Raw genomic sequence first — 18,874 nt, 5'->3', positions numbered from 1 at the left:
AAAGGCTGGAGTTCAACCGGAAAGGTTATGGGGCATAAAAGAAAGCAATATGAAACTAAATATGTCTCCACTTAGCAGAAAAAAAAAAATGTCAGCTTTATTGTTCTACATTTAGATAATCTCAAATTATTTTTTTTAATTGGTTTACTCACTATGAGTCACTCTCTCTCTCTTCTTGTCTTACTGTACATACAGTAGAAACTCTGCCTTCCCTATTAACATAGAAAAAAGACCAACAAGCAAGAAAGGAAGCGGCAGTTAGTTTTTAAATAGAATTTAAAAAAAAAAGCATTTTCATAATGCTTGCTGTTTGCAGCACTGAAAAATAAAACAACCCCCTTCAAAGGTAAGATGAGGCTAACACTACCCTTGCTATTCAAATGTAAGCATGAGTTTTGGACTTGAAGGAATATTTTGGAGCAAAGAGAGTGATCATTCAAAGAACTGTATTAGCCTAATAGGAATTTAGCTGGTTTATCCACAGGCATATTGCTACTTCATACTGCTGTTTTTCTTGCCTGAGGGTCTGTGCAAATAACATTAATAGGAATCACGGGGCTAAATGTGATGTGTTGGTCATGGTTAAGCGGGCTGATTCCTCGTGTGATTCCTTCCCCACATCCTCTCTTGGGGAGAGAGATATCCAATCTTTAGCGTATTTATGTTTCGGTGCTCTGAGGTCTACATCGTTACAGTGTCACGCTTGAACATTCTTGAGATAATAGCCGAAGCGATAGCAGGGGGAAAAATCTGACCTGCTCAAATTGAGCTTCATCCTCGCAGTTTTCCACCACCCGAGAGAAGAAGGACAGACCTGCATGGAGAAAAACAAGGTTAAAGGTCAATATGGAGCATAGCATCAAAGCAGCACGATATATAAGAAAAATTGTGTGATATAAATTGTGTGATATAATGAAGACTGCAATCTCAAATCCTACAAATGTACACGTAAACAAGTAAAACAAGTAAAAATAGGCTGAATTATTTTATGTACCTGTACAGTATATGTTGTTTTGAAATGAGTTCTAAGTTTTGTAATCTCAAAATACAGACAACAAAGTTCTCTTAGTCTCAGAGAAATAAGCAGCAGCTCATCTCAAACTCATTGCTGGCTGCGGCTGTTCAGGAGCTTTTCCCCCGATTTACATCTACCCTCTATACATAGTGCTGTAGATCACAAAATGTTGAGCTGGTTCCTTTTTTTGTGAATTGTGCAGCACTGATGCCTTAATAGAGAGAGAACTGAAGGCAAAAATCACAAGGCTCACAACCTAGATTTAAAAAACGCTTTTCCTTGGCAACAACAACAAGAAGAGAGAGATACAAGCTTATGTAACATGCATAAACTGGGTGAAAAATTGATAGGGTGCCTGTAAAGCAAAAGAACAATCTTGATAGATTATTTTCAGTAATGTACAGTCTTTACGAGGACTTTTCAAATTCCAAGGTAATCACATCTAATAATGTCTGACAGCCAATATTTTTGTACTTTCCATAATTTACTCTTTTTGATGAAACATTTTTATTGTGATTTTTCATTGTTCTCAGGTACTCAATCTAAGTTATGCAACCCATAGAGAAACAGGACACAGCTCAGTAGAGCCCTTCCGTTCCAGACAGCCTAGAAGACTCCACACTGAGGGTGCTGAAGATTAGAGGAAGACCAAAATGGGAGGGAAGGAAAGGGTGGCAAGAGCGCTAATAGTCATTGCCCTCAGTGGGGGGGGGGGGTACATAACATAACAACAGGATCATGCAAAGAAATGACTTGCTTTTCTTTCTTTTTTTTTTTGCAATAAAATGTTGTTTGTCCTAGCTCATTTCTGCTCCTTTTATCTAAGGCGATTCTGTAATTGTTCTTTATATATGCTAGAAACACATAAAACTTCACACATATATCTGTATTTGTCTCCCAACCCCTCTCTCTCAGACACATACACAGAGAGCATTTTATGAGAAAGAAAATAATTGTCAGATGAACTCTCAGCAACTGTCCAAGGTGCTGAAATACAAATACAGATGAGAAAAAAACAAAGAGAAAGAGAGAAGAGAATCAGGAGAATAAAATCTTGCCATTCATATTTAGTGTTTTTAAAGCCACATTTAACTGACATAAAATCTAATGGATTTTCGAGGCAAGCCTCATAATTCAAGGAGTAATGAGATAAAACAGCCAAAAATTCAAACAAATTTGGTTCACTTTTCTCAGTTTACAACTTTATGCAGTTTTAATACTTCTGGCAACCCTGAAGACAGTTTTGAAAAAAGAATCCCAGCAGCCTACTGAACTTTCCATTTGATTAAAATTCATCGCTTGAAATTAACAATGAATTAAAGGATACTGCAGTGAAAACTGAGACCCTACATTTACACATTTAATGCAACCAGGTAAGAAAGCAGCTCAAGCTTGTGTCTGAGGCAATAATGTTGATTTCTATATACCAGCAAGGGAGGTTTCAATCACCTAAAGCGACATTAAAATGCCCTCCATGTTCTTTGATAAAGACAGGGTGGTTCAGAATAACTGGATATCCACAACTTTTCATCAGAACCTCAAGTTACACACTATTGCACTATATATAGCCTATATATGGGATAAAATAACATTAAACCTACATATGTATAACACAAGATACTTAATATACAGATGCACACAAACTAAAACATTCACTGGAAATTAAAAGTAGCCTATTGCTCTATACCTCTGAAAGTCACTTTAGCGATGCGGTCCCCCTTTCCACGAAGCTCCGTGACAGTCTTCAGGTACACTACTAAAGCCATTTCGACTTAAAATAAGGAAAATAAAAAGACTAAAATAGGATTAAAAAAAAAAGTTTAATCACAAAGATCGCGCATCTATCTTGACCAACGCTGCAAAACTTCTTAGAAAATCATATCCTAAATTATTTTATTCGCTACATAAAACCGGGAAAAATCCTCTCATCGTATAGAGTGTATCCTCTGTGCGGAATAACATGAAAAGAGTAATTAATAATTAAAGAGCGTTCATTTTTTCCTCGCTTTACTATGCACACATGTACATTCGTCAGTTCCGCTCCGAGACTCTTTTCACTCTGCTATGCGCCTCGCCACTCCGCTCGAGCGCAATGTCATGACGGATGACGCCAGCAGGGGGCAGTCGCTCACGATCAAAACTCTTCCTCAGGGGCGGATTCTTGCAGAAACCAGTTACGCCCCAAAAGCTTCTTACCAGATTTATTATTATTCGAGGCAAAATCATAGTTTTTATGTATCGTATATTGGAGTAAACTGACAGACTAGCTATTAATAAAAACGTATGCTAGTCTATACTTAAAAAAAAAAGGTTGATGCAGTCATGCAGGTCTTTAGACGCGCAGCGTGATCGGATAATATTTTTTATCTACTCAGCCAGGACTTTAAGAGGAAATGGGACTCTCATTACGCATAACACAGCCTACATTGTAAGGGCTTTCTCTCTCTCTCTCTCTCTCTCTCTCTCTCTCTCTCTCTCTCTCTCTCTCTCTCTCTCTCTCTTTTCTTTTTCACATAGCATCATCTTTGATGCCCGGGTAAAAACATAGCTTCTTTCTTATTTTGAGTGCAGAGCAGTGTCAATTTTTTAAAACATTATTTGTCACCTTGAATTGATTTTCAGGGTTAAGTTTTGACATTCAGGGACCTTGATAAGAGTATTTTTCTTTTTTGTGTGCTATCTCTTAATAATATATAAATCAATTAATTGAAATAAACTTGAATTAACAGTTATGGCTGCTACCCTTTCTCAGTGGTTAATTTCTTACCTTGGTGCAAACAATATTACAACACCTGTTAATTTTGCAATTGCTGAATCATTTAAAGGTACTGTGGATGCATTCTCACTACTATATTCCTGTATGGGGAGACTTTTGGCAATTCGACCCTAAAGTAGGCTACTTTCAAAACATCCGATCGGCTATGATGGCCTCAAGCAAAAGTCCTTACAATAAGGGTAGCGTGCCTCTCAGCCCCCATACGCAAGACAGTATCTTACCCTACTGGGTCCAGTACAACACTGATTTCAAAAGGCAGAAGAAGATCAAGTACTTCAGCATGGTAAGAATAAGTGTTAAGATGTGATTATAGATCATGTTCTGATATAAACTGATATCTTTTATCTCATTGATTAGTCATGAACATTTTGGACTTCTCTTTTCCCCAGCTGTCACAGAAGCACAGGGAATATTACAAAGATAAGACTGGCACTGTGCAGCCTGTCAATCTTTGTCATGCCAGTGAAAATAACTATTTTACATTATCTTTTAAGTGAGAACCAAGAAAGTAAAATATGCATCTTCAGTATGAGCCTATATGAGACTGAGCTGTTGACCATAAATTTAATGTTTATTTCTCTACTATAAGCCGTCTCCAAAGACGTTTCAGAGAATTTGGCAGTACATCCAACTGGCCTCACAACCGCAGATCAAGTGTAACCACACCAGCACAGGACCTCCACATCCAGCATCTTCACCTCCAAGATCGTCTGAGATCAGCCACCCGGACAGCTGCTGCAACAATTGGTTTGCATAATTAAAGAATTTCTGCACTAACTGTCAGAAACCGTCTTAGGGAAGATCATCTGCATGCTCGTCATCCTCATCGGGGTCTCGTCCTGACTGCAGTTCGTCGTCATAACCGACTTGAGTGGGCAAATGCCCACATTCAATGGCATCTGGCACTTTGGAGAGGTGTTCTCTTCACGGATGAATCCCGGTTTTCACTGTACAGGCCAGGGCAGATGGCAGACAGCGTGTAAGGCATCGTTTGGGTGAGCGGTTTGCTGATGTCAAAGTTGTGGATCGAGTGGCATGGTGGCGGTGGGGTTATAGTATGGGCAGGCGTATGTTATGGACAATGAACACAGGTGCATTTTATTGATGGCATTTTGAATGCACTGACCCGTGACGAGATCCTGAGGCCTATTGTTGTGCCATTCATCCACAACCATCACCTCATGTTGCAGCAGGATAATGCATGGCCCCATGTTGCAAGGATCTATACACAATTCCTGTAAGCTGAAAACATCCCAGTTCTTGCATGGCTAGCATACTCACCGGACATGTCACCCATTGAGCATGTTTGGGATGCTTTGGATCGGCGTATACGACAGTGTGTTCCAGTTCCTGCCAATATCCAGCAACTTCGCACAGCCATTGAAGAGGAGTGGACCAACATTCCACAGGCCACAATCAACAACCTGATAAACTCTATGGGAAGGAGATGTGTTGCACTGCATGAGGCAAATGGTGGTCACACCAGATACTGGCTGGTTTTCAGACCCCTCAGTACAGTAAAACTGTACATTTTAGAGTGGCCTTTCATTGTGGCCAGCCTAAGGCACACCTGTGCAATAATCATGCTGTCTAATCAGCATCTTGATATGCCACACCTGTGAGGTGAATGTATTATCTCGGCAAAGGAGAAGTGCTCACTGACACAGATTTAGACAGATTTGTGAACAATATTTGAGAGAAATAGGCCTTTTGTTTACATAGAAAAAGTCTTAGATCTTTGAGTTCAGCTCATGAAAAATGGGGGCAAAAACAAAATGTTGCATTTATAATTTTGTTCAGTGTATATGTGTGCGTGTTTGTGTGTGTGTGTGTGTGTGTGTGTGTGTGTGTGTGTGTGTGTGTGTGTGTGTGTGTGTTAATTATGTATATAATATTAAATTATATAATTGTTTAAATAATATATATTAATTGTTTATAATTAACATGCATTAAAATAAATAGGGCTCATTTTGAGTGTAATCTCTAAAAACAGCTCTTGGCTCTCCTATTCCTTCTCTTTCTCTCTTAATCCTCCATCTCACACGGATCTAACTGCCTCTTTCATGGTCCCCTGAGACAGTCAGAGACTATGGCTGTCCAGTGATTGTTTGTGATGGAGTCTTATTTGCTGATGCATTGCTCGTGTTAACTATACTTGGAGCTCTGCAGTCTATGTTCAGTTATGTTCACATTTAGCTGCTGGGTAGTTTCTGGAGTCATAAAGAATTTATGTTAAAGCGAAACTAGAGCTGTTGTTGTTGTTTTTTTTAAATATTGTCTCCTTCTCTTTCCTTTCTTTGTCAGTTAATTAGAGATTATGCCATATCTGTGTAGATGGAAGCAGCAGTCTGATGAAGTCTAATAGTGTCCACCACAGACAAGTCTGCCTCAAGGGATCACTAATTACATTTATTATGTTTAATTAAAAAAAAAAAAAAAATGAGAAAAATATGTGGCTCTTTTTGTGCCTCTTGGATTATCATACATAATTCATGTATAGATGTATATTTCTATAGGACAGGAATGTCTGTTTTAAGGCCAATATGATAATGATCCAATAGCTATTTTGTTCTTTGCAGTGCAAGGGTACCCTAGACTTTAAAATCGTATTTTAGACTTTTGACTTTTCATTAAAAAAATAATTTATTTTAGAGGTCACGATCACTATCACACATGACTGCCACCTCCTTGAAATGAGATAGTGTATATGTGTACAAATATAAAGAATTTACAGGACAATTTTAAGGTTAAATAATAATAATAATAATAATAATAATAATAATAATAATAATAATAATAATAACAACACGTATACTGTTTTTAGAATTTGCTTTGCTTTGTGAGAACGTCAATGGATGTTAAATGACAGAACTGCATCATCTGAATCTTTGTACCTGACATTAATTTACAATTTCGGGAAAAGTTTCAGGTTCCTAAACATGTGTAGCAGACAAACACTTGGATATTATATTACAGCATGAGACACAAAACTCAAATTTAGAGATGTGTTATAGATGCTCAAACAAACTGTAAACTCCCATATTAACTCGATTGTTTCTTCGTGGTAGGTCTCTTCTTAATATTTTGATTGCTCTTTCACCTATTTCTTGAGAAATGGGGTGAAAAAAATATTCTCAAACTGTGAACGTCTTGAACACTAGGCTAACTATTCTCGCGCCTTCAGTTTGTAGCCGAATTCCAAATTGCGCGCATGCGCATAGAATTGATTATCTATAATTTAGAGCTGAATAAAAATTACAGTTGATTAAATACAATAGCTATAACTTAATATACCAATTTAATATACCAAGGTTTGGGTAAATACGTTATAAAAAAAACAAAAAAAAACAGAACACGATAAGTGAGTTCTACACGAGAGGAAGTGTGTTTCCAAAGACTTTCCATCTCTTTTTTCTGGAAATATTTGGGTAGCCCCAAGTCCCATTCGTCCCCAGAAGAGGGAGACAACGTTTAGGAAAGAGTGCACAGACTGACGGTAGCGGGCAGCGGAGCATCCGAGCATCCCATAACCTTCCTTCCCTCAGTGTAGCGGATCGCCGTAATACTGAAGCACTGTCTGCAATGTCTCCTGCACGGGCACGAGCTCTTCTCGGGCTCCTGATCACACTCTGCACCCAGAGCCCACTACTGTCGGGTAGGTCAAATCTCTATAATTCACGAAATCAAGCTTTGTATTTTATTCTAATTATGTAGAATTTAAATTTAGAACCATTTTAAAGGTATAAATCGTTAAGTTTATTTTTTGTTTAGTAGCCTTTGCCATAATTACCAGGGCTTTACTGTAAAGAATATTTCATAAGCGCTTATGACAAATGGCTCTATTGAATTCATCACCTGCGGTTTGTGAATCTGGATGTCTAAGTCCTGTTTGTTTGTGCGTGGAAACCATGCCTTTATTAAACATTTCAGGCACTAATAATGCATGATGGGTGAGACAGTGATTGAACAGCTGAGCCACAGGCAGGTGCACAAACTTTAACAGAAAAAAAAGGTGTGCTTGCTTTGCTTATATTTTTAATATCAAGTCAATTTTTTAGCCATTTGAATCAGTTTCCATAAAGGTTATCATAGAAGTATGTCTACATGTCTACATGTACGTGTGTGAGACTAATACTTACTGTACAACATCTACTTCGACTGATGCACCTTTGTAATTAATTTCTGTAGCTAATTTAGTGGAGTCTGTATGTGTTATGTGTTGTAACACATACAGTTTAAAAATCTATATATCCTGATTGGATTCCCTATAGAGACAGACAGACAGACAGACAGACAGACAGATAGATAGATAGATAGATAGATAGATAGATAGATGATAGATAGATAGATAGATAGATAGATAGATAGATAGATAGATAGATAGATAGATAGATAGATAGATAGATAGATAGTCAAGTTAAGTCAAGTCAAGTCAAGTCTGCTTTATTGTCAATTCTTCCACATGTACAGTACATACAGACAGAGAATTGAAATTGCATTACTCTCAGACCCTTGGTGCATACAGATAACACTAACAGTAGAACATTAAATACAGATAAAATATAAAGTACATCTATACAAATATACAAATAGGTCATGTAAAAAGAAAGATAAGCATCACAAGGCACATGGCAGAAAGAGTGTAAACCAGTGAAGTAAACAAACAGTGCAGATATAATGATTGTAGTGCAAAAGAGCTTATTCAGTCTGATGAAAGTGTCAAAAATCTCAGAGAGCAGTTCTTTAACTGACAGAAGAGGTAGTTGAATGAGGTCAGATAGATAGATAGATAGATAGATAGATAGATAGATACATAGATAGATAGATAGATAGATAGATAGATAGATAGATGGACTGTAAGTGCAGCTCTTAGTAAGGAACAAATTAGAGCCAGGACAGGAAGTACAGTTAACCTTTTTAAAAGGTGACAGATGTTTTAGACATTCCTTCGCTTTCAGCTCTTCAAATCAATTTTAGCCTCATTTTCTCTTTCCACATCTTTCTTTCACTCTGCCTGTCTCTTCTAATTTTGAGGAGAATGCAGTGGAGCAGAGGAATCTTGGATGAGAAAAGTGGTAGCAAAGTCCTACTGAGCTTTTTTAGATGCCACGTTACAACGGGCCTTTTCTTTCTCACTTGCTCTTTCAAAGTGTTTTGGAAATGTTCTTTAAATGAGGTCACCCCAGTGCAGCCTGGGACTGCCATCAGCAGCTGCATTTTATCCAGTATTCTTCTCTTTTCCTCTTCTCTCCATCTTCAACAATCTTCAACTTCTAGATCTTCGAAAGGTGCCCAACTGCAGCTTCAAAACCATTCCAGACATCTGCCTGACAGATAAAAGATATATTGGAAGGAATGAGTCTCAGGGTTTTGTTCCACAACCCTGGACTTTAACATCAAGTTAAATGTTGATATTCCGGTAAGAATGAGCTTATGTTGTCAGGTAAGAGCTCTGCCAGAGAGTAAGAGGAAGAGAGAATCATGCCCTGACCAGCTACTGGAATTTAATCTTGCTCAGATTTTAACCAAGGAATTTGCGGAAAGTCTTTGATCGACGTAGGCAAGGCTGGAGGGTTAAGAAACTCAATCTGTCGATAAGTGAGTGTGATGGTAGCTGGCACAATGCCTACACTCAACCTGTCACTAAGGTGTTAGAGCATTGTCTATCATCAGATTCCCTCTTATGAAGCACCTGGGTATTTTGTAGCTCAGGCTGTCTATTTAAAAGCACTAAGCCATTGTTGACTCAAACAATAATACACTCTAAATGCTTCTTGCATTTGTTTGAATGTCCTCCAGGCACCTGAATGAAAATAATAAGTAAATAGTATGTTTGTGAGAGTTTATTTATGCCTGTCATTGAGAAAATGATGTCAGAGCAGCAGGTGCTTGCCCTACAGGTCTTTCCAAAAGAACTGACAACAGGACCACAGGACATTTACTTTCACCTTCCTAATAAAAGAACGGACAATGGCCAAGAGCCAGTATGACAGAGTTTCAGGACAGCTATTGGGACAGTTCTTACATTCCAACAATCTTACATTTGTTTTAAGTATGTACATGTGATTTTATGCCTTGCTATTCTAAATAATTGATTTTCTGTGATTTATTGAACACTGATTTGCGAATTCTGCTGGAAATATGTCATCAATCTAACTGGCTTACATCGATGTCAGAATTGCGATAGCAAATTGTGATAGTCTTGGAAACATCAGTTAGAATGGGTTAAAATTTACAAAGTTTATTTTTTAACAGCTGTCATGAAGTTAAATTATAACATCTCATATTACTGCAAATTAAAAACAATAAATTATTTGTTGTAATTAAAAAAAAAGAATGTTTGAGAGTCACCTACTTTACCAGGGGTTTAGTGCAAATTTCTTCGTACCTTCAACATCTTTAGAGATAATATCATCAGTCTGTGCTTTTATATAATCTAAACATTTTTTTTAAATTAAAAAAGTATATATTTTTTTCAAAATACAAAACACATAATTATTAACATTTTTTAATTTATTATATATTTTTTGTCTCCTCAATAACTGTTGTTTTAACTGAATAACTGAGGAACAGTTCTTAAAACTTCTGGAATGCTAAAATGAATCACAGTAAATTATCTTTTATTTCTCACTGCAGAATTATCCAAAATTTGAGAACTACTGATCTAGGTGATGTCCACTTCCTAATACGAGCCTCAGTTAGTTTACTCCAGTATAAAAGGTTTATTTTTGGAGAAAGATCTAATTCTTATGTCTTACAAATCTTTATTTAATCAAAATGTGAACCCACCCTACATCATAACATTGAATATGGGCCAAGTCACAGATTGATGTTTCTGTGGCCTGTGTGTGTGTGTGTGTGTTAGTTGTGGTAATTACAATGACATGTGTGATGTGGTTCCAGATTATGTGGAGGGATGTTCTATTACCAATATTACATTATAAAGCAGTGACCGAGAGGCATATGTCCATGTGTACGCTTAAATAAATGATAGAGACTGATCTCTCTCACTGGCTTTATGCCAGCAAGGAAGAAAGTTAACTTATACAATAGCTCTACATTAAACACTATGACTCCTACTTAGTGAGTATTCATGCTAAATTTACAATTTTCCCTTGATATATGGCCCTCTGCAACACATAATTCTGATTGGTCAATCACATAATCGCATGCATTCATTGGTCAAATGTTGAGCATAATGACCGCTAAACTGTAAATGTGTGGAATATTGTGTAATCTGTCGGGCATTATTGCAAAATAAAACTCTTCAAGGTTATACAAGACCTCTTTGCTTCATTTTGTGGTCATGATTTGGGACATATTTTGTGACAGTCACCCTCAATACTCCATACTTAGTCTAATAGTGTTCCTGTGGCTCAGTGGTAGAGCATTGTATTAGCAGTGCAAAAGATAGTTGGTTCAATTCCCAGGAAACACACATACTGGTAAAAACAAACAAACAAAAAAAAATGTATAGCCTGAATGCACTGTAAGTCGCTTTGGATAAAAAGTGTCTGCTAAATGCATAAAATGTAGCTTATAAGATAATTAATACTTGATTTGCTGAACTTAGCAACTGCAATCTTGCAAAAACGAACTCACCAGACTGTAATTGCAATGTGATTGACAGACAACTGTACTCTCTCGCAGGTTCTAAGCCACTGCCGCCACGCAATGTGAAGCTGTCCTCGGTGGATAAGGGATTAAAGGTCACGTGGGATCCACCCAGCGAGCTGGATGGACGGCCTGTTGATAGCTACAGCATCGGCTACGGGAAGTCCATGAAGTCACTACGCTTCGTCACTGTCGACAAGGACAGACGGTCAGAGTTATTAGAGGACGTAGGTAAGAGTGCAAATCGTTTATTCATTAAATGAAAAGCTAGAGACACACATTGAGTACTTGAGCACTATTTCAGGCTCTCATGTGCATGTTGTGTTGTTTTAGAGCCTGGAGTCCTGCATTTTCTCAAGATGAGTGCAGAGAATAAGGATGGAATAAGTAAACCTGTCTACAGGGCAGAGACTCCAGGAGGTGTGTGCTTGCCTGTGTGTGTAGATAGAGACCTGCATGTTTCTCTATGACTCTCTCTTCACTGTTGTAAAATGGTGCATGACTATATAAAGTACAGTATGCGCATAAAACACATATGCATGCTTTTATACACATATGCATGCTTCTAAACTTAAACAAATGTGTGTCATCATGTGTGTTGTTCCAAACCTGTATGCATCTCTTTGCTTGTACAGAACACATTTGAAAAATGTCTCTGTTTTTTGTCCATATATTGAAAGTCAATGTTGTTTGGACCTCAGTCTTCTTTTATTTTCTCCAGAAGTCATCCAGGTTTGGAACGACATGATGTCAAACTTTTTACTTCTAGGTCAATTTCCTTTAAGTGTAACAAAACAGGAATCCCTCAGCATTGTATACATACAGTGGCCCCTAAAATTTTTTGCCACTCAAGTTGCACACAAAAATGAATTAATTACAAGATCAAACATTAAACTATTCACAAACTATGGTGATCTACTACCGTTCAATTGTTTGGGGTCGGTAAGATTGTTTAATTTTTTTCAAAGTAGTTTCTTATGCATACCAATAGTGCATTTATTTGTTCAGAAAATACAGTAAAACAAACATATTGTGAAATATTTTTACAATTTAAAATAAATATTTTATATTCTTATATATTTTACAACGTAATTTATTCCTGTGACGACAAAGCTGAATATTCAGCAGCCATTACTCCAGTCGTCAGTATCACATGATACTTCAAAATCATTCTAATACTGTATGCTTACTGTACTTGGTGCTCAAGTAACATTTCTTATTAATATCAATCTTGAAAACAGTTGTGGTACTTATAAATATTTGTGGAAACTTGTGATAAATTTTTTCTATTTCTATTCTTTTGCAATTTTTTTTCAGGATTCATTGATGAAAAGAACCGCATTTATTTGAAATATAAATCTTTTGTAACATTACGTATAAATGTCTTTACTGTCATTTGATCAATGTAATGCATCCTTGCTGAATAAAAGTATTAATTTCTTTAGAAACAAAATCTTACTGACCCAAACAGTGACAAACCAGTGGTGTATATATAATTTAATTATATATTTCTAATTTAAAACATTTGAAAACAAATATAAGACAGCACAACAAACCTTTCTTTCATTCATTTTTAACTGTGGCTTAAGTGTACACAAAATTTTATTGCTGTATACATTCTCTGAAAAATTTACAAAAGCTGTCACTGGGGCAGCACCCTTTCAAAAAGTACTGTTATTTATCTCTAAAGGGTGCATATACTGTAAGTACCATAAAGGTACATATTACTTGAAGTGCACATTTAAGTACCTAAATCGCACATATTTGTACCTTTCGAAAAAAAATAGCACCCCAGCTTTTGTACCTTTTTTTTCTGAGTGTACTTGGATGTCATTATATGTCTAAATATACACTTTTATTAGCCTCATTAATTTAGACTCATTAGACTCTAACACACATTATTATGGTTTTAACTAATTATGGTTTTTACAAGGAAAGTATTTATAACTTCAGTGCTGTCTATGCTTTTTGTTCATTTCACAATATTAAGCCAGACTGGATAGCTAGCACACACTCATGTGTAGACTGCAGGGTGTAGAAATATATGGTCGTTTCTGTTTTTCAAATAACTGGCATCTGTTGAGATTGAAATCCCCAAAGATAGAGCATTTATGTGGCCAGTCCTTGTTTTTGCATCCAAACCAGAGCTTGAGTCAAGAGCCTTAAGCCTTGTGTTGTGGTAGCCAGTCACTCGTCAAACGCACGCCACAAAGTTTTTTGCTTACATTTTTTTTAAGTGAAATGTCCCATCTCTAACAAACAGGATCTAGGTATATTGCTGCATGTCTCACAGCATTTATCCCCAAACATCTGTCATAATAGAATAGCAAACAGATCATAAATGTTCTTGCTGAGGATGTTTTTTAGCAGCAGTAAACATATCTGGATAGCTGGTTGTTTATGTGTAATATAACTCACTTTCATTTTCACTTTCATAATAGAATAGCATATTAATAATCCACCAAACAGATCATAAATGTTCTTGGCTGAGGATGTTTTTTAGCAATAGTAAACATATCTGGATATCTTGTGCTAAGCTTTTTTCTTTTACATTTTTTTTTTTTTTTACACATTTTTGTGTAGTATAAATCAGATTTGTTGAGTAATTCAGTTATAAAAGTGACTTATTAATAGTTGACAGGGTCACGTTTTACTTTATTATGCACAGATTAAAATTTTTATGATAAGGCTATACAATTTCATCAAAATAAATTAAAAGTAAAATATTAAAAACTAAAAATCAATTGTTGTGAAAGTTGATGTTTTGAGATTTTCTAAAAAAAAAAAAAAAAAATATATATATATAAAATGTTATAAAATTTGTGAACGTGTATTAAATGTTTTAAAAGGGTTTTTACAATATTAATATTAATGCAAAGATACATTTTGGCCAATAACTGTTATGGTATATATTGTGCTTCCTTATTTATAACCATGTTGCTCTTTTTTTATTAGGGGGAGAGTGGGTGAAATTGGATGGTTTTGCTGTCGAGCCTTTCAACAGATCCTCTCCAGGTAGGCCCAATATTTTCCCAGCCCATAACTGATGCACAACCATTTTATGAGGACTTTTGTCAAGCATGTTCAAGATAAACACAAAAGATTTATGATAAAAAAAAAAGTCATGAAAATACAATTTTGTCAAATCCAACCTTCTTTGAATGCAAGTTCCACTTCAAACTACTAAAAGTTCTTAAAAATATAGTTGTTTCTGTACATTAATGGCAAATGACAGATTTCAGACTTGCAGGCTTATTGAAAACATCTATGTTGCTACACCCTTGGTAAAGTTTAAAGTTTGGACATGTCTGACTGCCAGAGACCTCCGATACCCCAAGTTTCTGGAAAGACAGTGGCAGTTTGTCAACTGTGAATTTGTTAAATCAAAGCTTTTATTCCTCTTCTTTATGAATCCACTGAGCCCATCTAAAGCCAAACTCTGTACACGTGAGCCCTCTGAAGAGAAGAAGGAATCCTGAAGAGTGTTTTAGTTTCTTACAATCTCAAGAGTAAAAGAGATGAAAACACATAAAATGGAGAATCCCACAGACTGAATTACATGTGATCAAAAATGATTTTTGGAGATCAATAAGATTATTGGAGTGTGTTTTGCATGAAAATACTGTTTCGGTTTTTCTACTTCAAAATTTTGCACCTCTGTCATAGATTTAGAATAGACAATACTGTGGAATGTTCGGTTTACTAATGTATAAAATGATTTGGACACAGAAATACTGATTGTGGTCACTTCATTAACATCTCCAGAAATTAAATTTCATTATTATATTATTCCCTTGGTTTTCCCACAATGTTATCCAGTCCATGTTTGTTCTTTGCTATTGCTATTGTCATGATGTTACCATAGCATTGCTCTCATTTTTCTCTGGCTTTGCTGCCGGGATAACAAAAGACATATGCTTCATGTCGTTTTGCTTTCTAACCGTGATATGGCAAGAATGTGGCAGGAAAAGCTAAATTTTGTTTCACAGCCACCACCATTGTGCTATCATCTCTTTGTCATCACTCTGGCAGTGGAAAACAGTGGGACTAACCTTTAAGAGCAGGTCCACATGTAGCCCAGCTGAGTCCACACATGGACACGGTAACTCTGGTCTGGTCCCTGCAACCTGGAGCTTGTTATCACATCCTAAACCTCCCACAGAGAGAGAATTCATGAAGATAATTCGTACAATCAATGAACAAATCGGACCTGAGGGGTGGGAAAGAGATCGATGTGGGATCATGGATCCAAGACATGGACTTGGAAGACTGACACTTTAAAAACAATGAGAAAGGGAAAGAGTTAGAGAGGGGTGAGCTACTATGTTTCACCCCTGTTTCAAGGCCAGTGATATGTGAGCCTGCCTCAGCTGTGTTGGCTGGACTCTCTGAATGGGAAGTGGGAATAAGTGTCTGTTTGTGTGTACAAAGGAAAACGAGTTGCTGTTACTATCATTTCAGTTCATTTTGAGACCTGACACTTCTTATTAACTTAGGTGTAAATAATTCTGTTAGAGCTTAAGTATTGAGTAAGTGATCCCAGCGGAATCATAAGACAGTCTTTAAGCCTACACATAAGGCATGCGTTTAGCCAAAACCCTCACAAAAAGGCTGAGCTTTAAAGAATATGAAATGCTTCATACGAAGCTATAAAGGATTGAGTCATTCCTCTCCTTCCTCCTTTTCTCGCCTTTTGTTTTCATTCTTCAGTCATCAAAATGACCTGACATTATTGATGGGTGCTTTCAAAACACTGCTTCATGAAGTTTTGAAACATTTATTTGAACTGCTGTCAGGTCAGTTTTACAATGTATGTTCATTTTTAATTAGTTTAATTTTAATATGTGCATAATACAAAAAGGATCCTGCCTAATAACACACACACACACACACACACACACACACACACACACACACACACACACACAAAACACCATACATTAATAAAATAACATTTTACAGAACCTTCATTTTAATTATTTGTGCTTTACATTTAATAGACTAAACTGTCAATATAACATTTGCCATTGATTTGTAAAAAAAAAAAAATGTCATTAAAAATGTTTGAGCTGAAATTTTGATGCATTTACTTTTTGATTAGCAGGTGCTGTCAGCCTGTGGTGTTTGGAGTGCTACAAAACTGAATCATTTTGCGAAGTACAGGTGCATCTCAATAAATTAGAATGTCGTGGAAAAGTTCATTTATTTCAGTAATTCAACTCAAATTGTGAAACTTGTGTATTAAATAAATTCAGTGAACACAGACTGTAGTAGAAAGTACTACAGAAAGTAGTTTTTTAGTCTTTGGTTCTTTTAATTGTGATGATTTTGGCTCACATTTAACAAAAACCCATTAATTCACTATCTCAACAAATTAGAATACTTCATAAGACCAATAAAAAAAAAAATTAAAAAAAAAAAAAACATTTTAAGTGAATTGTTGGCCTTCTGGAAAGTATGTTCATTTACTATACATGTACTCAATACTTGGCAGGGGCTCCTTTTGCTTTAATTACTGCCTCAATTCGGCATGGCATGGAGGTGATCAGTTTGTGGCACTGCTGAGGTGGTATGGAAGCCCAGATTTCTTTGACAGTGACCTTCAGCTCATCTGCATTTTTTGGTCTCTTGTTTCTCATTTTCCTCTTCACAATACACCATAGATTCTCTATGGGGTTCAGGTCTGGTGAGTTTGCTGGCCAGTCAAGCACACCAACACCATGGTCATTTAACCAACTTTTGGTGCTTTTGGCAGTGTGGGGAGGTGCCAAACCCTGCTGGAAAATGAAATCAGCATCTTCAAAAAGCTGGTCAGAAGAAAGAAGCGTGAAGTGCTCCAAAATGTCTTGGTAAACGGGTGCAGTGACTTTGGTTTTTAAAAAACACAATGGACCAACGCCAGCAGATGACATTGCACCCCAAATCATCACAGACTGTGAAAACTTAACACTGGACTTTAAGCAACTTGAGCTATGAGCTTCTCCACCCTTCCTCCAGACTCTAGGACCTTGGTTTCCAAATGAAATACAAAACTTGCTCTCATCTGACAAGAGGACTTTGGACCACTGGGCAAGAGTCCAGTTCTTCTTCTCTTTAACCCAGGTGAGATGCCTCTGACGTTGTCTGTGGTTCAGGAGTGGCTTAACAAGAGGAATACGACAGCCAAATTGCTTGATGCCTTGACCCCAGTTTCACAATTTCAGTTGAATTACTGAAATAAATGAAATTTCCCACAACATTCTAATTTATTCAGATGCACCTAAAATTGGTTCAGTTGATTTAGAGTTTCAAAAAGCTTACCTTGTAAGAACAACATATATTTATTAAAGCCAGGGTGGACAGTTTTTGCGCTACTAGTGTTAACTAGAAGAAGTACAAAAATAAAGCGTGTTTTCAAACAGCCGTTGAAAATGCCCATTTTGAAAGTGAAAGTGAAAGTGACGTGACATTCAGCCAAGTATGGTGACCCATACTCAGAATTAGTGCTCTGCATTTAACCCATCCGAAGTGCACACACACAGAGCAGTGAACACACACACACACTGTGAACACACACCCGGAGCAGTGGGCAGCCATTTTATGCTGCGGCGCCCGGGGAGCAGTTGGGGGTTCGATGCCTTGCTCAAGGGCACCTAAGTCATGGTAAAGGTGGAGAGAGAACTGTACATGCACTCCCCCCACCCACAATTCCTCAAGACTCGAACTCACAACCTTTCGATTGGGAGTCCGACTCTCTAACCATTAGGCCACGACTTCCCTTTTGAACTGTCACAATCAACCCTTAAATTATGCACAGACTCTAATGAGGAAGTCTGACTACAACCGAAAAGACAGATGGATGTAGAAAGAGGGGGACTGTTTTTCATTATCCTCTCAGGGATGTACAGCACACCAGAGGGAGAGACAGAGAGATGCGTGTGAAGCAGTGTGTTGAAGGAAAGAGAGGAGGAAGACTGTCTGACTGTCTCATTCGCCTGCCAAGTCCTGTCAGATGAGGGATTACAGTAAAGCAATAAGAGCGAGGAAGTGAGAGTGCACATGACTGTAAACTGTGTGGCCCTGTAACTGTACTCACTTTAGCAAATCTCCATGTGCCTTTGTTATTTGCCAGGGTTTTTTTTTTTTCATATAAGAGATTGCAAACATGAGTCATCCTCTGTGAAGTGTAATGGGATTTAAAATTATGAGACCACTTGTGAAAATGGTTCTTCATTCTTTTTTTTATTTTATTTTTTTTATTTAATACAACTTTTTTGCTTTACAAATGTTGTGTGCTTCATTGTAAGCAAGGAAATTTGACCTTTTTTAATAAATCAAATTTGTGAATTTCTTCATATTTCATCACAACGTATATATTACATAATTCAAAAACTTTATTTGTGTCCGTGTTCAAATAAATGTTAAATCCCAAATTTTCAGTTTAGTCTCAGACTTCATGGACCCCACTAAGTTTGATAATGTAAAATAAA

General features: G+C 36.8%; 2 protein-coding genes across 2 annotated transcripts in view; one reads left to right on the top strand and one right to left on the bottom strand.

Moving 5' to 3' along the window:
• The window catches only part of LOC109112642 (otoferlin), a 56,044-nt gene extending 52,962 nt beyond the window's left edge, over positions 1–3,082 (bottom strand). Inside the window, exons 1-2 of the mRNA XM_042777850.1 lie at positions 2,703–3,082; positions 756–814 (exon numbers count right to left, since the gene is read on the bottom strand). Coding sequence (XP_042633784.1) covers positions 756–814; positions 2,703–2,781 — 138 coding nt within the window. The 5' untranslated portion in view covers positions 2,782–3,082. The remainder of the gene's footprint in view (positions 1–755; positions 815–2,702) is intronic.
• A 4,195-nt stretch (positions 3,083–7,277) lies between these two features.
• Positions 7,278–18,874, top strand: part of LOC109072324 (fibronectin type III domain-containing protein 1-like) — a 31,981-nt gene continuing 20,384 nt past the window's right edge. Inside the window, 4 exon segments of the mRNA XM_042777870.1 lie at positions 7,278–7,446; positions 11,442–11,636; positions 11,739–11,825; positions 14,361–14,420. Of these exon segments, the coding sequence (XP_042633804.1) occupies positions 7,374–7,446; positions 11,442–11,636; positions 11,739–11,825; positions 14,361–14,420 (415 nt within the window). The 5' untranslated portion in view covers positions 7,278–7,373.

Source organism: Cyprinus carpio, chromosome A20 (assembly GCF_018340385.1).
Source record: "Cyprinus carpio isolate SPL01 chromosome A20, ASM1834038v1, whole genome shotgun sequence".
Lineage (NCBI taxonomy): Eukaryota > Metazoa > Chordata > Actinopteri > Cypriniformes > Cyprinidae > Cyprinus > Cyprinus carpio.
The sequence above is the reverse complement of the archived record's forward strand: the minus strand, read 5'-3'. Positions and strand labels throughout refer to the sequence as shown.